Source organism: Erithacus rubecula, assembly GCF_903797595.1.
Source record: "Erithacus rubecula genome assembly, chromosome: 9".
Taxonomy (NCBI): Eukaryota; Metazoa; Chordata; class Aves; order Passeriformes; family Muscicapidae; genus Erithacus; species Erithacus rubecula.
Window position 1 is genome coordinate 21457388 of NC_136660.1, and position 24774 is coordinate 21482161.

A 24774-nucleotide genomic window follows, 5' to 3' on the forward strand; every position below is an offset into this window, starting at 1 on the left:
CCAACATGTCTCTTCTGCTGTCTCTCACAGTGGCCACAGCCCCAGGACCCGTGTTGAGGCACCTATGAGCATGCTACACTGGGGTGACCTGGTAACCTTATGCCCTGTCAGTACTGTCCCAGTCTCTGCCACAGCCACTTTGTGCTTCCATAGACACACAGGGAGCTCTGTGCCCAGTCCCTCAGGAAAATACATTAGGAAAGGCTTGTGTAAATGGGATCCTGCCTCAGGCACCCGCTGGCTACAAGATTTTGGGCAAGTCAGTGCTGTGCATGATCTGAGATGGGAGTTCTTGGAGTTCAGGCTGGCTGTCAGGGCACAGCTACTTCCTGGGGTCCCTACAGAGAAAGGTGGTGACTGAGCAGGGTGATGACACAGGCAGGTGCTGACCCTGCATTGTGTGGCTTCATAGAACAATGGGATGGTTTGGGATGGAAGGGAACTTAAAGATCATCTCGTTCCAATCCTCCTGCCATGGGCAGGGATGCTGCCTACTAGATCAGATCACCTAGGGCTCCATGCAGCCTGGCCTTGAACACTTCGAGGGATGGGGCACCCAAAAACTTCTCTGAGCAACCTATTCCTGTGTCTCACCGTTGTCATTGTGAATAATTTCCTTCTAACATCTAATTTAGACCTCCCATCTTTTAGTTTAAAACTGTTCTCCCTTGCCCCTCCAAGGAAATAGTGTTGCACCAGCTCCATTCCCTTGCCTCCTCCTGTGCCCCCAGGCCAGGTCAGGCCCCTGGCTCTGCTCGGTTCATCACACCAGCTGCCCTTGCAGGAGTTGGGGAGCCGTGCCCCGACCAGCACCCCCGGAGTGACCGCAGCGAGCCGAACGCACTGCTCGCCGCGGCCATGCAGCTCTCTCGGCCGTGGCTCCGGCATCCCGGCACCCGGACACCTCCCTCCTCCCGGTGCCCGGTGATGCTCCCCGTGCCCCCCCGCAGCACCGCGGGGCCGGACCCGGCAGCGGGCGGCCCCACCCCGCGCTCCCCATTGGCAGCGGCGCCCCCGCCCCGCTCGCCGCCGCCGCCGCCGCCCGTTCTTAAGGCGCGGTGCGGCCGGAGCGGCCCCGCCGGGAGCCGGAGCGGCGCAGCCGGAGGCGGGAGGCGCGGAGAGCCGCGCTGCGGGATGCACTCCCGCCGCCGTGGGGGCGCCGGGCGGCCCCCCTGGCCCGTGAGTAGCGGTGTGGTTTTGCTGCTCCGCGAAGTTTCCCGGGGACTCCGGGGCGGGGAGGGGCGGCTCTCAACTCCGGCACGGTCACCGGCCCGGGGAGAAGTTGGTGGAGGGCGAAGTGGGACCGTGGGCACGTAGCCTGTCCCCGTGGCGTGGAGGGGATGCGGGGTAGTGAGCAGGGAGAGGGCGGGAAGAAGGATGGAATGGGGATGGAAGGGTGCTGGGCTGGGGAGGACCGAGCTCACGGGTCTGTACAGTGATGGGGAGGGTGTGTGCTGGGACTGGGGAGCCCTGGAAGGGGCAGCAGGACTGTGAGCGGCGAGGGACAGCTCCTCTTTGTAGCAGCACTTGTGCTTGGTCGCGGCTGAACCCGTGGAGGAGCAGGGGGCAGTGGGCAGAGGGGTCCAGCCATGTACTTGCCTGTGTGGGAAGGGGCTGGCTGTGTACTGGTGTGTCTGAGCCCCCCAAGGACCTGGTGTCCCTTTGGGGTAAGCTCTGAGGCTAAGGTGACTGCTCATCTCCACACTGCATTAGCTGCTGCTGGCTGAGCCCCAGCCTGCCAGGTCCAGCGCTGAGGAGTCCTGCATAGGAGGGACAGGCTCGCAGCAGCGAGCAGACGTCGCAGCAGGACCCAGGCTCATGGGCTTTGGCTGGAGCAGAGGCACTGCAGGGTCTGAGCTGCTTGGGATTGAGGAGCTGTGGAGGGGTACTGCTGGTACTCTGGGCAGCCGATCTGCTGTGGAAGAGGTGTCTGCTGGTCTGTGGGACATCTCCTGCCTGTCCTCTGCCCTGGCCGGTACAGCTGTGGCAGCCTGGGAATGCTAGGAATGAGAATATGACGTTACTGGGGCATGTGCAGCATGGTGGTGTGAGGTGCTGTGATGTCACCATGTTGTCACCGCTTTGGGGTGTATTTGGGGTGCAGTGAGGCCCTTGCTGCATAATGTCCAGAAATGTGGTAGAGATGCTGGAGGTGACCGCGGCCCAAAACGGGACGTTGCTGCAGTGGTGGAGCGTGACATCACTGGGTTGAGTGGTGTGGAGGGCAGCAATGTCACAGTGACATGCGGGATGGGGTGGCCACACAGGGACCTAACGCCCACCTTCCCCGTGATGGACACTAGGGGCTGGGGATGTCCACGTGAGTACAATGAGAAGACCTGGGGACAGCCTCTCCTACATTGCGGTGAGAGGTCTGGGGCACAATCACCTGCCTGTCCCATGGCTCCCTTTCCAGTCTCGTCCCACCCTCTCCACTGGGCACTGTCAGTCGTAGCAATGCATGGGCTCAGATGAATCCTCCATGCTGCATCTCTGCCATGGGGCCAGCACCCTCCCTCTGGGCTGCCTGGCTGCACCCTGATGGGTGCCTGTGGCATCCTCCTAGTGCCTCTGTCCCTGCTTGGCACCTTGGCTTCATGTCACTAGCAATACTCAGGAAGCACCCTGGGGTGACCTTGCCACCAGATGCCACAACACAAGCCAGGATGTGACTCTGCTGGAACAACATAGACTGAGATCTGCCCTGCATACAGGCAGCCCCATAGCCTCAAACCTCATGTAAAGCTTCACGCTGGGACTGTGGATCTATCAAAAGGATGTTGAGAATGATGAGGCCCTTCTGCATCTGTCATGCAGAGCCTGAGTCTCTCTGCCTTCCCCTTCCCAAAATGGCCTGGCTCTGGGCTGGACATCCCTTTCCCATGGCACCAAGCACCGGATCCACTGGGAAAAGCCTTTTGTCTCCAATCAGGAACATTGTTGCCTACTGGAAAAGCTCCATCCAACTTGGAGGGATTTCAGCTGCAGCTGGATGAGAGGTGGGGGGGCACCTGGGGAACAGTCCAGGCTCTGGGGAGTAGAGAAAGACAAGGAGCCTGGCCAATGGTCTAGGGATAGCCACCCATTGTCTGGCTGTGTCTGGGAGTGAGGCAGCATAGCTCTGCAGGGCCAAGGGGTTATGTGGCAGCCCTGAACTTTCATGTCCACGATGTCAGTGGCTCTCCCTCATGCTCATTTTGGTAAGCCTGGAGTGGGGCTGTGGCGAAGGCTCCCCCTCCTTCACTATCAGGCACTGGAGAGTGGCACCCAGAGACTTCCCCATCCCTGAACAACCCAATGAACCCTGTCCCCATCACATGTGTCTTGAATGGGACCCCTGCACCAGGGAAAGATCGAAGCTCCTGCACCTCTAGAGTTGCTCCAGATGGTATGGCGGGGTAATGGGCACAGAAAGAGGATAGGAGCAGCATAGGGTAGAGCTGGGGACACACACACATCTACCCTTGAAGCTATGCCCAGGGTACAGATGGGGTTGGAGAGGAAAAGGGAGCAGACTGGTGCAATGGAATACAAGGCTGTGGGTAGTGTGGACAGTAGGGTTAAGGTTTTCTCTGTAGCTTTGTGTTTCCTGCCCAGCCATGTGGGCCTGGAAGCTATTTAGTTATGGCAGGGGAATCCTGGCCCCTAGAGAGCCTTGGGACCATTCCCATCCCCAGGGATAGGGAGCAGCAGGCTGTTCTCCACAATTTGGTGGGTCTGCCAGGGTGTAAATCTTGAGCACCTTCCCCTCTCCAAGCTGGGCATATGTGGTACCACACATCTGCCACAGCTTCCCTGGCTTGTGTTGGAGTCCAGCAGCACTGGGATCAGCTGGCGGTGGGGTCATTCACTCCTGTACCGGGGGACTGTCCCTGGTCAGGGAGGACAGTCCTACCCAGGGAGGTGGCAGAGTCACATGAAGTGCTGTCCCCTTGCAGGGCCATCTGTCCCATCCACCCCTCCAGTTTGCAAGAGTGGACCACGCTGCTTTTTCTCCCAGCTGGAGTGCAGGCATGTGGGAGCATGCCTGCAGCCTGGGGACACACAGCTTGTTTCTGGGTTCTTGATTGCCTGGCCTGGGATGAGGGGTTGCCTTCCTGAGTGCCATCTTGCTCATCACCTGTGCTACAGCCAGGTCAGAGCCAGTTCCAAAATCTCTGCAGCCTTGCCAGCAGTGCTGGCAGACACTGTCCTCCGCAGTCCAGGTTAAATGAGCCTCTTCTCCCAGTCTCCTGTTCCTCCCCGCATCTTCTTATGGCTGCATCCCTGTGCAGAAAGCTTTCCCTGGCCAGGCTGGAAGGAGCTCACCCTGCAGAGACCCTGGGAGGAACAGTTCCAGCAGGATGGGGAAACTGAGGCATGTGGGAGTAACCTGATAAACTATCCCTGTGTTCTCCCAGTGAACTTCCCCAGCTCTGGAAGACCAATGGGACAGAAGACTAACTCTTCAGGCCAGTGAATGTCTTTTTCCTCTGACCCTGCCAAGGGAGCAGTTATTGACATTTTGACTTACCAGGACTCTGGATGCCAGTGGCACCTTAGGGCATAGTGAGCTGGGCCTGAGCCCAGCTTTGTCAGCACCTCACACCCCTCCTGCTGCCTCTTCAGTCCCTGTAATAGGATGGGCTCCTGAGGCTGGGCTGCTGCTCAGCCCCAGCTCACTGGAGTATGATCTTGTCCCAAGGGTGACCAGCACCAAGGACAGTCCATGATGGGGATGTCAGAGTGACAGTGCCCAAGGATGAAGGGACAGGTGTGTGGTGCAGGTTGGGGTGCTGTGGCAAGGGGTGAAGAGAGAGCATCTCCCATGCGAGGACAGTGGGACGACTTGGGCACCGCGGAGCAGAGTCTCCTCCTGGAGCTGATGGGCTGTAGGTCTCTCCAGGTGTCCAGGATGCTGGTGTTGTGCCTGCTGTCCCTGGCCTGGCTCAGCGAGGGCTCCCAGCGCAGCGAGCCCATGTTTGCAGCTGTCACCCACCGCCTTCTCCCTCCTGACTACGACAGCAATCCCACACAGCTCAACTATGGCGTGGCTGTCACTGACCTGGATGCCGACGGTGACTTCGAGATTGTGGTGGCAGGGTGAGTGGTGCACCTAATGCCTCAGTGACAGTAGGACTTGTGGCCCTGCAGGGACAGGAATTCCTCCTTCCTCTGTGGTCTTGTGGCCAGCTGAGGGGGTTGTGCACAAAGATGGGTGGGTTGGGGTCTGTACATACCCACCAGTGAATATGTTTGTGTGTGTGTGTATGTGTGCACCCACCCAGGGTGTTGATGCCAGCTGTGTGCCTGTGTAGGACCATGTGAGGGCCCCCATCAGTCCCTTCTCTGTGGGGTGGTGTCAGCTGCCCAGCAGCCAGGGTCCACCCTGCAGTGCACAGCCAGCGTGTCCCCAAGCCATCTCAGTTCCGCTGACAGGACTCAGCTCTCTCTGGAGATTCAGTTAATTGGCTGGAGGTTTTTTATAGTCCTTTATTGGAGTGACGGCTGGGGAAGGCTGGCAGGAGCTGGGGAAGCAGGGAGCCGTGTGCTGTGCTGCAAGTGTACAAGTGGGGCTGGACACAGAGCAGCTGCTGACTGCAGGTCCTACCCTGGTCAGGAAAAGAAGGGACCATGGTGTAGGCTCTGTTTGTATGTCCTGGCACTGCTGTGAGCTGCTACTGCAGGGTATCTGTGTACACGCCACCATTCTCATTCCATAAAAAGGCTTGCATACACAGGTGTGCCCACCTGGAGAGTGTTCTTTACCCTCACAGATCCCATCCATCTGGATGGAGGTACTACGGTGGCAGGCAGTCAGTCTGGCCCTGCTGCTGCTCTGAACATCACTGAGGAAGGAAAACATAGGCAGCACTGGGAACCCTGGAGGGGTCTGGGGCACCACTCCCTGCTGTGCTGAGTCAAGAAGGCAGCTGGGGTTTTGTAAGCAGTTGTGGTGCCCGTTGTATAACTTGTTTACTGGCACGTTGGGCAGAAGCAGGCAAGAAGCCAGTGGGACGCATTGTGCTGAGAGGATTTGCCTTATGTGCTGGTTTCCTTGCCCTGGGAAAACTCTGCAAGCAGTGACCTGTACCCCATCCTGTGCTGCTGTCTGCCTGGCCCCCACTGCTTCCCTGGTTTACCAGATATGGGATGCCTGACAGGATCCTTGGCCTACATGAACCATGCAGGTCTCTGCAGTGCCCATCATGAGGAAAACCCAGTATCACACTCAATGTCCCCCCAGGGATGAGACAGGGGCTTTCATCCCATCCCCAACCCTTGGGAAGCCAATACTCCTGCCTACACTCACAGGTACAATGGCCCCAACCTGGTGCTCAAGTATGACAAGGCCCAGGGGCGGCTGGTGAACGTGGCAGAGGACGAGCGGGGCTCCCCGTACTACGCACTGCGGGACCGGCAGGGCCACGCCATCGGCGTGACAGCATGCGACATCGACGGTGATGGCCGCGAGGAGATCTACTTCCTCAACACCAACAACGCCTTCTCTGGTGAGCCTTGCTGGCCTGCGAGCCCCAGGCACGGGGGGAGCCCCCGGCACAGCTGCCCGCGACCTTCGGCGTGTGAGGGATGTGTGCGGGCTGGAGTTAATTTCTCAGTTGAGTGGCTCCATTGATTGATGGCAGCACGGGTGGGACACTGAGCCCAGCCAGCCACGGAGTCAGCACTTCCAGCTGCCCATGGCCCTTTTCATGGCACCCCGAGTGGGACAGAAGATTCCCTTCTGCCCCCTCGACAGTTCTGCCACAGGGACCCTGTACTGTAAATCCCTGCTTGCCCTGCAGCACTTGTGCCCTTTGATCTCGTGGCTCTCCTCTGGCTGCTGCACCAAGACAAGTCTAATCCTGCCCTTCTAGTGTGCTGTCCCTGCTCCTGGCATGCCTGTCATGGGAGCAAGACTTAGGTGCTCCAGGGTGGCACTGGGAATTCCCAGAGCTCCCTGGCTTGGTGCTCCAGCCCAGTTCTGCCCTGTGTCCCTGAACTCCAGGCAGCAGATCTGTCTTCCCAGTGCTCCTAATTACCTGGGCTAGTAGTGGCTGCTGGCACACCTGTCCCTAAATCAGGCTCCGCCATTGGCGCTGTCACAAGCAGTGTAGCTCACTGACTGTGCTTGCCACTGAATCGATTTTTTTTTTTTTTTAATCTTCCTGTGGATAATCTACAGGGCTGTGCCCCGTTGGAACATATTTTAGCTTAATGAGTTGATTCTTCTGTGTGTCTCCCAGTGGCCCTTAAGGGTCATGGGGCTTTTGCAGCAGCAGCAGCCCAGCCCTATGCCACTGTAGGGGGCTGCAGGTACAGCAGATATTTGGGATGCTCTGGAAAAAAGGTACCTTTTCCACAACTGCCCTTGCTGCAAAGCACCCTGTTCAGGACAAGGTGGGGTGCTGGAGCCCACTGACTTGTGCTCCCCTCCCCAGGCATGGCCACCTACACAGACAAGCTCTTCAAGCTGCGCAACGGGCGCTGGGAGGACATCCTGAGTGACGAGGTGAACCGGGACGTGGCCAGCCGCTTTGCTGGGCGTTCCGTTGCCTGCGTGGACCGGACGGTGAGCAGGCAGGGTTCTGCAGACAAGGGCATCTCTGCTGCCTTCCCACTCCCGTTGCCCTGCCTGGAGCCTGCTCCCCTTGCCCATCCCATCCCCTGATTTGGCCAAGGGTGTCCCCCAGCTGCCCATTGATTGTCAGGGCTAGCAATGCTCCCAGCTGTGGAGACTGTGGATGCCTGTCCACATGGTTGCCACCAGCTGATAAACGTGCCTGTCGAGGTGATTTATGTTCCTGTCACCTGCTCTTTCTTCGTCCTCCTCCTCCAGCGGTTTGTTTCCAAATGATTATTGCTAAATCAGGGTGCAGCTACTGCACGGGACAAAGGGGGCGGAGGACATGGGGAGGACCTTGCACACTGGGGATGCTGAGAGGGAGATAATGTGCCCTGTACTAGCACTGTGACCAAAGAGCTCCTGGAGGCAATGGGGCACATCCCTACTCCTGGGATGATTTTTGCAGTGGGCTTTGCAGAGCTCTTGCTCAGAGCACAGTAGCAGTGCCTCCTCCCATGAAGCAGTAAGAGCATTTACACGGACATCCTGTGGTCCCCGTGGAGATGAGTTGTGGGTGGGTGGTGCTGAGGCGGTGCTGCCGGCTGCAGGGCTCCGGCAGGTATTCCATCTACATCGCCAACTATGCCAGCGGCAACGTGGGTCCCCATGCCCTGATTGAGATGGATGTGGCTGCCAGTGACCCTGCCCGCGGTGTCGTGGTGCTGGTGGATGTGGCCGCTCAAGCTGGCGTCAGCAAGTACACAGGTACACGCGGCTGCTGTGGCCCTGCGGAGGGGCCGGGGCGCTGCGGGGCAGGGAGAACGTGAGACCCCGCTGTGTCAGGGCAGCGCAGCCGGAGGAGTATGCCACGCGTTGGGCTGCCTGACTGCCCCATCTAGTGGCAGGCCCTGGGCCCTTGGAAGGGGCCGGGACCGTGGATGCGCGCCTGGCAGGACCCCTATGCCCACCATCACCGGGTTAATCCCTCCAGAGCTCGCAGCATCCACAGGGCAGGCATCGGGGTTTGGGAACGTAGGCGTCGGAAGGAACAAGCCCGGCTGAGCCCCATGCTGCCCCACCACCGTGGGGACTGCCGCGTGCCCCAGCGGTAAATTGTCACTAATTAGGAGTGTTGTCACCATGGAGATGGCAGTGATTAGGGTTGGGAGTGATACAAGCGGCTGCCAGGCGCAATTAGCTCCTGACGGGAGGGATTGGAGGTGGGCAAGAACGGGACACTGGGGAGGGCGGGCTGGGGGCCGTGGGCTATGGGCAGCACTGAGGGAACATGGGGAGCACAAACTCGCGTGGGGCAGCTGTCCCCTCACCCCGGGCTACTGTCCCCAGGGGGCCGTGGGGTGGCCGTGGGCCCCATCCTGAGTGACAGTGCCTCTGACATATTCTGCGGTAATGAGAACAGCCCAAATTTCCTCTTCCACAACCGGGGGGATGGGACGTACAGGGACGTGGCAGCTGCTGTGGGTGAGTAGGGGAAGCTGGGGGGGAACACAGGGAACTTCACGGCAGGGGTGGCTCTGCCTGTTTCTTCCCGCACTGGATGAGTGCGGGCGGGGGAGGGGGGGACGGACACACACCCCGAGGGACCCAGTGCCCCAGTGACCACTGTGCAGTTGCTGAGATGCATCGGAGCATCCATCAGCGCAGGGATGTAGCCCTGCTCGTGGAGGACCTGTCTAGGACAATGGAGCACATCCTAGGCGGTGTGCTGGGGACAAGGAGGCAGGGAGGGGTTCCCGTCTCCCCCTGTGCCCTTGCGGTTCCCCAGGGCTGGATGACCCCTTCCAGCACGGACGCGGTGTGGCGCTGGCTGACTTCAACCGTGACGGCCGAGTGGACATCGTCTATGGCAACTGGAACGGGCCGCACCGCCTCTACCTGCAGAGCGGAGCTCCTGGGCGTGTGCGATTCCGGGTGAGGGCTGGGAGCCCGCCACTGAAGGCTCTGCCACTGGGCACCTCGGCCAGGGGGGCTGGCTTCACTCTGAATTGTCTTTGAGCCCCACTTGTCAGCGAGGAGGGGACCCAAGGCATCAAAGCAGGATGCAGGTGTCGTGCTTCCTGTGCCTATTGCCAGGCTGTACCCACGCAGGACATCGCCACCCCCAAGTTCTCCATGCCGTCCCCCGTCCGCACCGTCATCGCAGCCGACTTCGACAACGACCAGGAGCTGGAGGTTTTCTTCAACAACATCGCTTACCGCGGCTCCTCCGCCAATCGCCTGTTCCGGTAGGAGCCCGGGGGCTGGGAGCCCGCACCCTGCTCTGGGACCGAGCAGCCCTCTCAGCACAGCCAGGCTCCCAGGGCTCCTCTCCAGCAGTGCCACAGCTCAGGCTCAGCTCTTAAAAGGCGTCGTGACTGAGCCCTTCCTGGCGTCGTTACCAGTCACTGTGATCGTGCCTGCAGCAGCCCCTGGGGTCCCCAGCACCGCTGATTAGTAGCTGTGTGGAAGCTTGTTCATGGCTCCTGTTAATTGTAGGGGTCAATTCTTCATTACTTCTGTGTAGCACCTCCTTGCCTGGTGTGTAGGGCGGTGGGAACTGGTTGTCTACCCAATGCTTGCATCCGTGGGTGGGTAGAGGGCAAGGGTTTTGCAAGGAGCCCTTTGGAGACCTCTCCAGGTTCCAGAGGGATGCAGTAGATGGTGTTGCTACTCTGCAGTTCAGACCCAGAAGCTCTCATGAAACTTCTGTTGCCCCTGCATGGAGTGGGAACATGCCAACAGGGGGACAGTCACATCCCCATCCACACCCTGTAGCCACCACGGCTGTCACTCCTACCATGATTCTGCAGGAGGGGACAGACATGCCCAGGAAGGTTCTGAGGACTGCAGGAGCTGGCATTAATACCCTGTGTGTGTCCTTGGCAGGCTCATCCGCAGAGAACACTCAGATCCCATTGTGGAAGAGCTGAATCCAGGGGATGCACTGGAGCCCGACGGACGGGGCACGGGTGGGTCCACCCAACTCTGGCACAGCACTGCTTGGCACCTTCTATGCCTGAGGAAGCCTGGCTGAGTTATCTGCCTGCTCCCCACCAGCATCCTGGAGCTCCCATCACCCAGGAATGGCCCCATGCTTTCTCCTTCCACCCATACCCAGCCAATGGTGTCATCTCCAGTACCCCAGAGGCACTCTTGAAGGGCCCCTTCCTGGGTGTCCACTGCTCAAAGCCAACCTCTGCATTTGGGAGAAGGTCAGGTAGCTCCCTGTGACCCACAGCCCTGTCCTCTCCACTGCCCAAGTTGCCAACGCACCCGATTACAGAAGGCCAACCACACTCCTGCATTAGAGTCACGCCATCTTCCCTTTTGTCCCTGCCTGGCCAGGAGTGCTGCTATTGCCAGTGGAAGGCCACAGCAGCAGCAAGGTCTAGTACTGTGAGACATGGGGCCAGGCCTCAGGCACAACACGATTCTGTCCTTGCAGGAGGTGCAGTGACAGATTTTGATGGCGATGGGATGCTGGACCTCATCCTATCCCATGGCGAGTCCATGGCACAGCCAATCTCCATCTTCAAGGGCACCCAGGTGAGTCAAGCAGGGACTCCTTGTGTTGTACCATGCCTTCTGTCCCTCCCAGCTCAGTCTCTCTGCCCGCTCGTCCCTCGCAGGGCACCAGCAACAACTGGCTGCGCGTCATCCCCCGTACGCGCTTCGGGGCCTTTGCGCGGGGGGCCAAGGTGGTGCTGTTCACGCGGCGCAGCGGCGCCCACCTGCGCATCATCGACGGCGGCTCCGGCTACCTCTGCGAGATGGAGCCCGTGGCGCACTTCGGGCTGGGTGAGCTAGGGGCTCGAGGGGCTGCCCCCACCCCCAGCCTTCCCTGGCACTCCCCAGGGCAGGGGCCATGCCTGCTGCCCCGGTGTCCTGCAGCACGATAATCATCCATGCCTGTCACCCCAGCTGTGGAGGGGTCTGTGCAAGACTATGGGCAGGGTACCTAGCCACTGCAGCTGCCCCCCTCCCCCTCCCCTGCCTGCTGCTTTGCTCAGGTAGTAGGGCTTTCCCTCCCTTTTAACTCTGCCCTGGTGCAGCCAGCAGCCAAGCTTGCAGAGGTGTCCCTGCCCACTGCAAGGTCATCCCATTGTCCCCATGTAGGCCCCTCAGAGTACCTCCATGTGCACGGGCTGTCAGCATGAGCACCTGGAGCTGGGCTTCAGGAGCAAGGGGAGACTTTGCCCCTCCCATCCCTACCACCCCGCTGGCCTCCTTTCAGCCCCTGCCCACCCTGGAGACCCTCCCTTTGATGGGCTGCCCGCCTGCAGGGCGTGACAAAGCCAGCAGCCTGGAGGTGACTTGGCCAGATGGCCGCGTGGTGTCACGAGCTGTGGCGAGCAGTGAGACCAACTCTGTCCTGGAGATCCCCTACCCTGTGGATGTGGAGGAGCCACTCATGCCTGCCCTGCTGGAGGTGAGGGCCAGGTGTGGGTGTAGGTTGTGAGATTTTGGGGACAGAAACAAGGGGCTGGGCTCTGCTGACTCAGTGGCTGCCCAAGGCTGATTCCTCCCCATGCCAGCGGTCTCTGCTTCTTCCCAAATGCAGTGCGGGCAGGGATTCTCCCAGCACGAGAATGGACGCTGTGTAGGTGAGTGGCTGCTGGAAGCACAGGTGTGCCTGTTCCCAGGATTCTGTAGCATAGCCCCGTGGGGGACACTCTGAGACTGGGAGGTGGCTGCCTGCCACATGGCTCAGTGCCAGGTACAGCTGCCTGCCTGGCACATGTCCTGGGAATGGGACAGCAGTACAGCTCCAGAGGGGCACCATGGTGTCACAGGGAGCAGCAAGAGCACTGTGCTGGGGCAGGAGGCATGGCTAGCATGTGGCAGGCTTTGTGCTGCAGCCCTGAGTGTTGGAGGGGCAGCAGAGATGCAGCAGGGTGGCTGTGGCCATGCTGTGAGCCTCCTGGGCTTATGCATAGCTACCACTGGCCTTACCAGCCAGTGTACTGGGGGAACTGGAGGGGCTGGCAGCCCCCAGCTCTCTGCCCAGACGTCTCACACTGAGGACCCTCTTGCAGACACAAATGAGTGCACTGAGTTCCCCTTCATCTGTCCCCGAGAGAAGCCCATCTGCATCAACACCTATGGCGGGTACCGCTGTCGCAGCAACAAGCGCTGCAGCCGGGGCTTTGAGCCAAACGAGGATGGCACAGCTTGCGTGGGTGAGTGATAGCTGGGACACCCTGACCCCATGCCAGCTGGCATCAGCCTCAAAGCACCACCTTGGGATGCTGTTGCACCCTGACAGAGGCTAGGCCACAGCCTGCAACCTGTTAGATGGCAGTCCAGCCACATCCTCTCTGGTTCTGTGTCTGTCCGTGCCTCCCACTGAGCTCCCACTGACTCTCTTTTTTCTCTTATTTCTTCTCTCCTTCTCTGTGCAGCTCAAGTGGCCTTTTTTGGGGGATATCCCTCTGCTGGGAGCTGGCCTGGGCTACCCCACAGTGCCCTCCTCCCTCTAGTTGTCGGACTCTGCCTCTGTCTCTATGCACTTTAACCCCTGCCCATAACATGCCAGAGCAGCCTTGGTGGAAGGATGGGCTGGCCTCTGCCTCTCTTTTTCTGTCCGTGTTGAACCACCCTGGAAGTGCCGGCTGGGACATACTGGGGTGACCTGCAGTGGGACGGGCACAGACCTGGCTGTCCTGTGCACCATCGCTGGGAGAGCAGCCCTGGGGCAGCCTGGCAGTGCCCCTTCCCTCACACACCCCACTGCTATTCCTGCCGTGCTGGCCCCTCCTCGGTGGTCGCTTGCTCCGTCGCCTCAATACTGTACCATGTGCCTGCTGGTTTGGCCTGCGACGTGTGTGCTTTGCCTGCCCCCTCCTCGGTGATGGGAGCCACCTTCCCAGCCCTGGCAGAGGAGGGTCTTCCCAGCCCTGCAGGGGCAGGATCCTCCTGGTCTGTTTTATATTGTATTGACCCTATTGTTTGGAGTTGGACCCTGCTTAATCCCAACAGTCTTCCAGCCCCTCTCCCAGAGAACCCCCAATAAACTATATCCCATCTATTAGCCTGGTCTGCTGAGCTCTGCGGGGCAGGGTTGTGCTTGTGCTTCTGCCCACCCTGCCCTGGGGCTGCACGGGGAGGGAGCCCAGGAGGGGAAGCATCCCCAGCCTGCCCTAGCTCTTCCCACCCCAGGGCTGGGAGCTGGCTGGAGCATGATGGTGCCCTGGCCCAGTTCTGCACTGGGACTGCAGCAAAATGTGCAGCTCTGAAGGAGTGGGGTGCAGCAAGCTGCCCTGCCTGCACTCCAACAACAGGGCTGTGCTGCTTTTCCCCACTGCATGCTAAAGCCACACACTGCTCTCTTTATCCCCCCCAGACACGGACGAGTGTGCTCAGGGCTTGCACAACTGCAGCCAGCTCTGCACCAACACCCCTGGGGCACACACCTGCCTCTGCCATCCAGGCTTCCGTGCCCTGGATCCAGCTGCCAGCTGGTGCCTGGGTGAGTACCTGCAGTGCCCTGCTGCCTGCTGCTGCCAGGATGCCCTGGCAGCAGACATGATCGGGGTGCCCAGTTGTGCTCACAATCATAGTGCTGAGGGGCAAAATGGACAGACTGGCTGTGCAGGAATTGGTGGAGTAAAGACATCTGCCACCCAGCAGCCTTGGCACCAAGCAGTGGCAGGATCACCTGCCTTTGTGTCCCAGGTTCACCCAACCCTGGGGCTGCCCCCCTCATGCTCCCTCCATCCCTTGCCCTGCTCATGCCAGACACTCCCTGTACCCTTGGCACAGCTCTGACTTTTTCCCCATCTTTCCCAGACATAGATGAGTGCCAGGCACAGCCTGGCCCCTGCGAGCATATCTGCCACAACAGCCCTGGCTCCTTCCACTGCCACTGTCACCAAGGCTTCTCCCTGGTTGCTGGTGGACGCTGCCAGCACAATTAGCCTTCTCTGACACAGCCAGATGTTCCCTGCTAACCCCCAGCACTGTGCTGGTTGCACCCAGTACCAACTGAATAAACCCTTTCCTCACTCGATTCCTTATGTGTCCCTCTCCTGGGGCCACGTGACTGCTACACAGGTCTGTCACTACTCCCCTAGACTGCCTTCTCCTCCCCATCCCCTCCCTTCCCTCATGCTCACCCTCATGGGGCTCTGCACATCCCAGTGTGAAAAGATACCCAGTCTGATTCTGTGTCCCCACAGCATTGTCCCGCTCACCTCTCCAACACAAGAAGATGCAGGGTAGGCAGTGGGGGAAGAAGCGTGGGGTTTATTGAGGAAGGTCTCCATGCAGGGGGTTGGTGCTCCAGCAGGAACTTTGAGGCCAGGGCTACCCTACAAACACATCATGGCTGAGTCAAAAGGCATCGTACAGGGCAGAGTCCTCCCTCCAGGTCCCCAGGAGAGAAATGCCAGTTTGGTTCAGCCCTGCATCCAGATAGGAATTCTTCTCCTCAGGGTGCTGGATGTCACAGGTACCCTCCTATTTCCCCCTATCTAACCCTGGACCATGAACCTCCATACCTTGCTGCTAGGCTCAGGTGCACCTCAAGGTCCCCTCTTAAAGGCCAGGCTGAGAATTGAGGTGCTGATGGCAGATGCATGCAGGACATGTGGGCAGGGAAGGACTCAGCAGTGAGAGGAAGGGTCCTTATGGAGCTGCTCCACTGGGCACCCTCCCTGTATTAGGGCAGGTCATGGGACAGAGTAGGCAGGGGACTGCTGGCAGCTGGGTGCAGGCAAACTCTGCCAGGACTGGGCAGGGAGCCTGCTCACCCATACCACAGCTCAGCCTCAACTGTGCTGGGCTATGAAGGAGCCAGGGCACATGGTACAGGGGCAGCATCATGCCCAGAACTGTACCTCCATGCCCTGGACACTGGGCTGGAGAAATACTGGGGTGCAGCTGGGGATGGCAGCAGATCATGCAGCAAGCAGAAGCAAGTGCCCAGTGTCATGGCAGTGAAGGATGCTGCTGGAGAGGATGTAGTGCCAGATGGGGGAGGGGGCCAGGGAAGCAGCAATGGGGCAGCGGGTGGGGCAGAGCTGGGGTGAATGCATGGCCCATCATGCAGGAGAAGCGGCACCAGTGTTCTGCCAGGCCCCCTGAACGGTGGACAAGCAGCAGCTAAAGCCACACCACAGCCCTAAGAGCAGGGTGCCCTAAGGAGGGGATGCAGCAAGAGCTGTAAGTGTCTGTGGGCGTGGGGTTAAGTGTTCGTCCCCTTCTAAGCGCTGCCTGAGGCTTTGCCAGTCCCAGTGCATGGCAACGGGGGCTGGGCCTGCCCATAGCAGGGCAAGGTCCTTTTGCTTGCGGCAGGGGCAGCAGCAGCAAGCACATGGAGAGCTGTAGGGGCCCCTTGGCCCCAGTTCAGCTCAGTGGGAAGCACCTGGGATGCCCCAGCACCAGTCCCTGCCCACAGTGGGTCCGAGCAGGGGCAGATGCACTGCGGGGGACAAAGAGCAGATGGGGGTGGGCAGCCCCACTGCGTAGCCCCGGCCTCCCCCTCCTGCTCTCCCCGGGCTCAGAAGCGGGTGCTCTGGTAGTGCAGCCTGCGGAGCTCGGACAGGCCGCTGTCCCGGCAGTACGAGTCCCTGCAGGGACTCCCTGCCAGTCACCGGCCCCCCGCCCCGCCGCCGCCGCTGCTGCTGCTGGAGCTGCCGCTGCTGGAGCTGCCGCTGCTGCACCGGTCCTCGTAGATGGAGATCTCGATCTGGGCCCTGCTAAGGATCATTGGTGACATGTGCCAGCTCCATTGCCCAGCACCCATGCCAAGTCTCCCTTCACCCTCACCATCCCCAAGCACCTCACTGCCCAATGGATACAACCCTCATGCCACGCTCCAGGGGGTCAGTGAGCAGCAGCCCCCGTGGCGCATAGATCTTCTCATTCTGGTCCTGGATGTACTTGGAGATCTTCTTCAGGACCTGTCAGCACAGGGAAGGACACTCAGGGCCTGCCAGGATTGCTGTCTAGCAATCCCTCCAGTCCCATGTTCCTGTGACAGCTCTGAGCCATCCCTGTGCCCACTGCCAGCTGTGCCCATCCCTGAGCCCTCCCCTGCACCTCAGCACCTTCTCATAGTGTGTCTCCATGCAGAGGAAGATGAAATAGGCAGTGGCACAGGCCAGGCACCCCTCGAGGTATGAACTGCCCCCAATCTTTTCTGCCTCAGCGTAGAAGCCATTTAGGGTTTTCACGGTTTCCTCAAAAAGTTGCCGCTCAATCTAGGACAGAAACCAAGGTGAAGAGGAGTCTGGCCAGGGACTGGCTCCCTGCACTGCCTTGTCCCCGTTCCTGGGGGAACTTGGAGAGCACTTAACCCTCTCCTCCCTGCCCAGCTGATCCTTCAGCTTGCAGGCCTCTGCACACCTCCCACCCGTACCAAGACCTACTGAGCCTGCAGCCTTCACCAGAGCCTCCCAGTCCCCAGGAGCACCAAAGCCTTTGCACACCAGCCAAGGCAGCTGTGACTTCATGCACCCCCCACACCCTTTGACCCTTCTTCCATCTGAGTCACCATAGCACACTGCCATAGGGCATCCCCCTCACCCTGACAACTTTTCAGACTCCCTACCCGGCTCTCCAGCTCAGGGGGAAACTTTGTCTGGAACTGGCATGTGGTCCCATCACTGTAATCCCGCTGCACAAAGACCTTGGTGGCCAGGGATGCGCTGCGCCGCAGCTCCTGCAGGCTGTGCACCTGGGGGCAGAGGGTGAGACAGGGGGCTGCAGCCAGGGGTGCTGGGCATCCCTGCTGGTGGGCTGGAGGCCAGGGGAGCAGCGTCATTCCCCCAGTGTCAGGGACTGCAGGCTCACACAGCCTGGGGCAGGGAGCCCCCAGCACAGGCTGTGTCATGCCATGAGCACAGCTCAGTGCTGGAGGTGAGAGGTGGGGGCGAGGGGAGGACGCTGTGGCAGCCCCCTGCCCGGAATGAGGGTGAGTGCATGCGCTCGTCCCGGGCTGGTGTGTGGTCTCACTCCCAGTGGTTTCTATATGCAAGAGCGTTCGTAGCCAGTGGGTCACGGCCCGGAAAGGGGACAGCGGTGTCCCCAGCAGTGCCCCAGAACGCAGCCAACCCAATAGCTCCCAGGCGGGAGGATGGGAGTGAGCCGAGCAGGAGCAGGCACTGGGCAGCAGCAAAGGCACAGCGGGTGGGCAGGATGCTTTGGGCATCTTCAGGAAAAGGACCGGCAGCCCCGGCAGCTGGTGCTGAGCCCTGACTACCCACGGGGTGTGAGAACCCGTGCCAACCCCCGAGCTCCAGGCTGTGGGGCAGCTTTCATGGCTGGAGAAGAGGATGGAGGCGCCCGGTTATGCCAAAGGCAGGCATCAGGCCCCTCCCTGCGCTTTCCCCTAGGTGACACGGGGCTATTGCCTGCTCTGTGCCCCACAGACCGTCTGGGGCTCACCGCGTTCCACCCACGGCACCCGGGAGAAGAACCCCCAGTCCCACAGCCCAACCCAGACACGCTCCAGCTTTCACCGAAGGCACCCTGCGGCACCCTGCACCCCCACACCCCTTCAGGCGCCTCACCGGCTCTTCTGTGCCCATGGAGCCCCCAGCACCACGCTCCCGACGCCACGGCCCTCAGCCCCACGCTGTCCCTCCGGGCCGGACCCGGGCCGGACCCGGTCCGTGCCGCGCCCAGCGGGTCAGCGCGGGGCGGGAGCTCCGCCGCAGCCCCAACCGGCGGTGCCGCCGCCCGGTGTCCCCACGCGCCGCCCGCACCCACCTCCGTGGCCATGGCGCGGCGGGCGCCGGGCCGGGCTGTGCCGTGCCGTGCCGGGGGGACCGGGCCGGAGCGGACCGGCTCCCGGGAGCGGAGCGGCGCGGGGCCGGGCGCTGTCCGCGGTGCTGCCGAGCCGAGCGGCGGAGGCGGGCCCGGCCGCCCGTGTGCGCAGCCGCCCGGTCCGCGCGGCCCGCCCCGAGGCACCGCGATGGGCGCCCGCCGCCGGCACCGACCGCCTGCGGGACAGCGGCACCGGCTGCCGCGGGGCTGGCCCCGAGAGGGGCTGCGATGCTGCTGTGCGTCCCGGGGGTCCGGCACCGTGTATCTTTGGGATGGGGCTCTAGGTCCCTGGGGGAAAGCTGGCTGCCGAGGGGGAGCTGCCGGAGTAACAGAGGGTCTGTCCCGGCAGAGATTTGGGGAGTCGGCCGTGGGTCTGGCAGACCGCCGTGCCAAGGAGCCTCATCTGAAGCTGTTTGTTTGCGAAGGAGTTGCAGCTGGTGCTGCGAGCAGAGCGCGGGCAGACATCAAAGAGCCGAGCTAACGAATTCCCTGTTATCTCTGCCCATTGACAGCTCAATTAGGGCCGGAGAAATGCCAAACGGGGGGAGCAGAGGCTCTCCCGAGAGGCGAAGAAGGGGGGCTCCCAGCGGGGCTGTCGTGGGGCGAGGGATGCTGTAGCTGGGCACAGGGCCCCGAGCAGGCAGGAGAGCAGCCAGCCCTTCCCTCAGCACCTGGGCCATGCTGCGGGCAGCACTGGGACTGCTGGAACGGCCCTGGCAGCGAGCATGGCTAACACACGGCTAACACAGCCAACACACAGATAACACACACAGATAACACAGATAACACACACAGATAACACAGATAACACAGATAACACACACAGATAACACACACAGATAACACAGAGCTAACACAGAGATAACACAGCTAATGCACAGCTAACACACAGCTAATAGAGATAACACAGCTAACACAGTTAACACACAGCCAACACAGCTAACACTCAGCTAACAGCTAAAACACAACTAACACACGGCTAGCACACAGCTAACAGCTAACACACAGCTAACAGCTGGCACAGATAACAGCTAACACACAGCTAACACAGCAAACATGGCATGTCCAGCTGCCTGCAGCACAGGGGTCAGTAGCTCTGACTCCTGCTCCCTGTTCTGAGCACCAGCCCGAGCTTTGGCCTTGGGGTGGTTGGTAGTAGCCTCCTTTCTCTGGAGCATGGCAGGGTTTGTGACCAAGGAACTAAAGGACACAGGCAGTCAGGGAGACCAGTTGGAGGGATTATCTTCCCCACAGACACAAAGCTGTGGATCCCACAGCTTTTGGGGTAACCTGCTGCTCCCAGGTTTCAGATCAACCCTGCCAGCCCACACTCCAGAGCAGTGAGGTACACCCTGCCCTGACAGTGCCACAAAACCAAGGGACACCCCTTGAGAGGGTGGTGTGTGAAGTCTCCCATGCACCCAAACACGTGCATGCACATTGGCACAGGCACTCGTGCATGCACTCAGATGCCCACATCTTCCTGCACACCCTGTGCACCCCAGGCACACACCCAGGTGCACATGCAATGTACTCACACACTGTCCTCAGACATCCCCAGACCTAGACCCTGCATCCCATCTCCTTCCCGTGCTGATGCCATGCCACGTCAGTGCTCCCTGCCCACCTGGCAGGTCCTGCTGGTTGTCATGGCAATGCTGTGCCTGCCAGAAGATGAAGTTTCCTCTCCTGTGCTGCAGTGAAAGGCCGACAGCAGCCGGGGGGATCAGCTCTCCCTGCCACCCCAGGCTCTGCCCATCATCCCACATCCTGTAGTGCTGCCCCAGGGTTGTCTCCTCTAGCTACACCAACCCAGCACAAGCAAAGGAGTTTTAGTTCTGGGCTCCATGTGCCTCACTGGCCATGGACCTGCCCTCTGCATGTGTCAAGGAGGATCCTTTGTTAGGAATCACCCCACCATAGAGAGCTGCCTTCTGCCAGCCATACTGCCCAGGATCAAGACTTGTCCAGTGGCAGGCAGGACACAGACCTGTCCCAGAGTGCTCCCCATCACCACAGACCCCAGCCCTGTCTGTAATGCCTGCAGACCCAGGCATATCCAGAGCCCACTGGGGTCTTCCAGGGTGTGGCATCATGGGCTTTCCAGTTTTAGCCAGAGCAGGGACAGACTCTGCAGGTTTCCATGCAGAGGAACAGGCTGGTGCTCTGTAATGCCATGCCATACTGTGCTATGGCTTCCAGAAGAGCAGGGCAGAGGTGGAGGAGGACTGGCATAGCCAAGGGAATCCCAGGCAGTAGGAGCAGGGACAGCAGGGGCTTGGGGTAGCCTCAATGTGCTGCATGGCCCTGCTGCCCTCCCCAGACCACTGCACTGTGAGGGGTCCTGGCAGGGCTCTAACCCTTCTGCTCCATCTGCTCAGCCCAAAGAGGCAATTTTTCAGGCTGCCCAGCAGCAGGGACAGACATGGCTGCTGCCAGAGCTGCCTTTACTCCCTTGCCTGGCTCTTCCCTTGCACCTGGAGTGAGGCAGCTCTGACCTGTCTTGCAGATAGACCCAGCAGATCTCCCCTTGCCCCTGGCCCTGGCTAACCTCCCAGAGGCCCTGCCCCTGGCCCCATGGGACAGACATGAGGTACCCCTATGGCCAGCCCTCAACAGACACTGTGCCTGTGCCCATCACACCACAGCAGGCACAGCCCAGCAGTGCCCCTTCTCCAACCCCTGCACTTGACTCCCAGACCAGGACCAGGACCAGGGGGTGTCCCTAGTGTGTCTCTGGGTGCATGGTGCTGCACTTCACCCCAGCATCCCAACCCTCCCTGCAGTACAAGGATGAGTGAGGCCTGTGGAGAACAGCTGGAGCCCTGCAACCAGCCTGGGATCAACCCCTGCAGCCCCATCCTGCACCCAGTGCCGGCTGAACCCCTCTCCAGCCTGTCAGAGCTGTCAGCAACTCCAACTCTGCTTCAAAGGGGCCACAGAAGGGCATGGCAGCTGTTTCTCCTAGCACTGGAAGTGCTTTCAATAATGGTGGGGAGCATGAGCTCACCATCCCAGTGAGGACAACGCTGACATTTGGGAGGCACAAACACAGTGTGATTAGCTGATAACCTTTCTTGAGAGATCCCAGGTGTGTGCACCTGGGAGAGAAAAGGGAGGGGGACGAGGCCCCCACACTGTGAGCCTCTGGAAAACAGCTCCAAATGCCCCAGCCTGCCCCCTTCACATGGGACATGGAGAGTGCCGCAAAGTGGGGCCACTTGGCCAACTGACCCTACAGACTGGGCACCCTGAGTGTGGACACCCCTCTGTGGCACCTGTGGTCCAGCTGTGTCCATTTGAAGGGGTGGTTCTAGGACCTCCACTGCACTGGGAGCCCCCACAGAGGGTGGGGCCAGCCCCCCAGCACATCCCACAGGAGCCACAGACGCTGGGAGACACAGCAACCTCCTGCACACCGGCAAGCAGAGGAGGATGTGGTTTCAGAGCAAGGTGCCAAGGTCTGCCATTAGCGAAGGTGCGAGCTGGGAACTGGGCGAAGGTTGCTCCCACAGCGCGCACGGGGTGCAGACGTGATGGGGCGGGGAGGGACAAACAGCCCTGCAGAGAAGGTCCCCACGCACGGTGCCATTCTGTCGGGGACGGGGACTCCTTCTCAGCGGGTCCGCACATGCCACATGCCTCCCCGCGCCCGGCTGAGCAGGACCGAGTGCCGGGGGCCAGGATCGGGGTGTCCGGCAGCGAACAGGGAGGGTCTGTGTGGGAGCTGGCAGGAACTGGGCAGGGCCAGGAGGGGCTGGGTGGGGGCTGGGAGGGCGCCAGGGCAGTCTGGGCTCTGCAGCTGGGCCGGGAGCGCTGCCAGCACATTCCTGGGGCTGCTGGGCAGCCGAGTGTGTGTGGGCGCGGGGCAAGTGCACGGCAATGCTGATCCTCCCCGCTGGGCACCCCCACGGTCACACATTGCCCCGGGCAGCCTCGACCCCACGATGTCCCCAGTCATGCCCCAAGGCCACTCGCAGGCAGGACCACCCCAGGGAGCCGTGCTGCCAGCTCCCCGGGCAGGGCGCTCTCTCCCGGGAGCTGCTGGACGCCACGGGACACACGAACAGTCTCAGCGTGCCTCCCCTCCTGGCAAGGCCAGCCCCGGTGTGCTAAACTCTCCCAAAGAGCCCTGCCCCACACTGAGTGCAGCCCAGGAACCAGTACGGGACTGGGACGGGAAGGATGAGAGGATGGGGAAAGAGAAGGATGTGAGACACCTCATTCAGCCCACCCACCGAGGCCCAGGGAATGCATCTCTGCTGGCAGAAACAAAGTCGGTAGCACCCAAAGCTGCGGCAGGAGAGTGGGTGGGGACACAGGGATGGAAGGAGGCGGCCGGGACCCTGCTCAGCTCCTCATTTCCAGGGAGCCTCCTGTTTCCCCGGCTCGGATCTGCTGTGCGCTACAACCAGGCACGGCTCCTCCGCGGGGAGGGTCGAGGGAGCACCCGCAGGGGCTTTGCCCTTACCATGGCACCCTGGCTGGCCGTCCCGTGTCCCCAGCGCAGAGAGGCAGCCCTCACCGCCCCGCTCCTGGCCTCGCTCTGTGACAAGTGGCACAGGCAGTGACACAAGTGGTGACACAGACAGCTTTCTGGAGTGACAGGAGCAAGTGTCAGTCTCACAGCCATCTGCATGGGTGCAGATCGGGGATGTGGGCATTGGAGCAGACTGCGCAGACAAGACGCAGGGAAGGGGGCCAGCTACAGCTCTCTTGGGTCCATCCCCTTCTCCGGGGTACAGCCCAGAACAGCTTGGGGCATCCTGGGTGGGAAAGGGTTAGGGAAGCAATGCGAGTGCAGCAGGGACTCCCCAGAGCAGAGGCACAGTCTCAGCTCGGAGGTCAGCCTGCCAGGACACGCCACGTGGAGGGAGCATCGCTCTTCTGGAGCCAGCCCTGCTCCCGCAGCATGGCCAGGAGGTGACTCAGGGCTCTAATAAAGGCGTCTTGACAGATGAAGGGACTGGGGCAGCTGGCAGGGAGACCCTTGCTGAGCCCCAGTCTCGCCAGACCCCTCACCTTCATCTGGTGCAGTGCCAGCTGGCACAGAGTGCTCAGCACCCCAAACACCTTCCTGCGAGGAGCTGCGGATGTAGAATCACGCCAGAGTGGGCTGTGGGATGGGGCAGGCTGAGAGCCAGGAGCTGGTCCATGGTCAAGAGCAGGACAGTGCTGGCAGTGCCACGGGAACAGCCCAGAGACATGGCACACCGGGCACCGTGCTCAGCATCTGCACGCTGGCAGCTCCACCCCGCACACCCAGCCTCTCTCTGCCTCTGCTCCCAGGCCCCACCAGCTGCTTCCCAGCCCAGCTCCCATGGCAATTACACCCTGCCCAAGCCCATCCATCACGGATTAGCTATTTCCTATCAGCATTTATCTCCAGACAATCTTACTCCTGCCGTGACAGCCTGATGCCTCGATCACCCTCCCTCCTGCTACCAGGCAGCCCTGATAACAGGCTGCTGTATCTTATCGGGCTCCCCGGCAGTTACACATTAATGGTGCCATCTCCGGGGCTTGGCTGGGGCGGGATGAGCCCAGCCCAACCTCGGGCTGGAAACAAGCATCACTGGGTGATGCAGTGATGGGTGCTGAGCACAGAAGGCATGGGCAGGGCAGGCAGGCTACAGGGAAGGGCAGGTTGTGCAGCTGAGGTTCCCAGCATTGCCCCAAAGCAGATGGATCCCTCCAGGGCTGGGGGGACAGTCCCTGCCCCCAGCCCAGGGCAAAGAGCAGCTACTATCACTGCCTGCACTGGACTGTTTGCTCTATCGCCCATTAACAGAGCTGCCTTATCCGGTGGGCAGGGGCCAGCGGCAGCCCAAAGCCCGTTGGCCAGGCAGGGGCATCGATCATGGGAAAGGGAGGGGTGCCCCAGATAACCCCTGCAGACAAATGGGTTTCTAATGGGGTCTTAAGCCTTGCACCCCCCATCTCCAAGGGAATGGGGGAATGTCATCCGGGCAGGACCCTCACATCTCTTGGGCTCTAGCTTTGGCCACAGCCTGAGCACTGGCAGAGCTGGGTGCAAGCCCTTTGCTGGAAGGTGTAATCCCAGCCGTGCCTGTGCCAGCAGACCATGGACTGCCCAAGGTGCATGCTGGCAGAGCCATCCATGAGGAATGAGGATCCCATTCCCATGGCATTGCCTCACTGGTGGCACACCTGGCACCTGGGTTCAGAAGCCCTCCCAGGGCTGCAGCATGAAGCTTCTGGGGGGTCTTCTTCCTTAAACCCCATCACCCTAAGCATATTGTCTTGGGAGAAAAGAGTGGGGAGCGGGTGGCACAGAGTAGGAACCAGGGTCAGAACATGCCTCTGGGGTGCCAGGTGGGATGGGGGCAGCGGGACTGGTGAATAACGGGGGCAACTTTGGCCACAACACATCACCATCGGACAGGCGAGCCAGCCCTTGTAGAAAGCATCACCCCAAGGGCACACAGAGCCAGGGT

General features: G+C 60.8%; 2 protein-coding genes across 6 annotated transcripts; one reads left to right on the plus strand and one right to left on the minus strand.

The window, feature by feature from the left end:
• The first annotated feature begins 1046 nt into the window (after nt 1-1046).
• Nucleotides 1047-14542, plus strand: CRTAC1 (cartilage acidic protein 1). 4 transcript variants are annotated; one of them, XM_079312208.1, is made up of 16 exons: nt 1047-1179; nt 4886-5082; nt 6295-6491; nt 7422-7552; nt 8155-8311; nt 8894-9028; nt 9333-9478; nt 9656-9792; nt 10433-10515; nt 10992-11092; nt 11176-11344; nt 11830-11975; nt 12108-12150; nt 12583-12726; nt 13890-14015; nt 14336-14542. In XM_079312208.1, exons 1-16 carry the CDS (start codon nt 1135-1137, stop codon nt 14461-14463), a joined length of 2085 nt encoding a protein of 694 aa, XP_079168334.1. In that variant the 5' UTR covers nt 1047-1134; the 3' UTR covers nt 14464-14542. The 4 variants fall into 4 exon arrangements, with proteins under 4 accessions (XP_079168334.1, XP_079168336.1, XP_079168335.1 ...); XM_079312210.1 differs by lacking the exon at nt 12108-12150 and having other exon boundaries at nt 14336-14453; XM_079312209.1 differs by lacking the exons at nt 13890-14015; nt 14336-14542 and adding an exon at nt 12949-13574.
• A 224-nt stretch (nt 14543-14766) lies between these two features.
• GOLGA7B (golgin A7 family member B) lies at nt 14767-24646 on the minus strand. Of its 2 annotated transcripts, none has more exons than XM_079312214.1 (5): nt 18260-19056; nt 17100-17225; nt 16597-16749; nt 16348-16449; nt 14767-16235 (listed from the first exon to the last, which is right to left on the minus strand). In XM_079312214.1, the coding sequence occupies exons 1-5, from the start codon at nt 18269-18271 to the stop codon at nt 16137-16139; spliced, it is 492 nt and encodes a 163-aa protein (XP_079168340.1). In that variant the 5' UTR covers nt 18272-19056; the 3' UTR covers nt 14767-16136. The 2 variants fall into 2 exon arrangements, with proteins under 2 accessions (XP_079168340.1, XP_079168339.1); XM_079312213.1 differs by lacking the exon at nt 18260-19056 and adding an exon at nt 22788-24646 and having other exon boundaries at nt 16001-16235.
• Between the last annotated feature and the right edge of the window lie 128 nt (nt 24647-24774).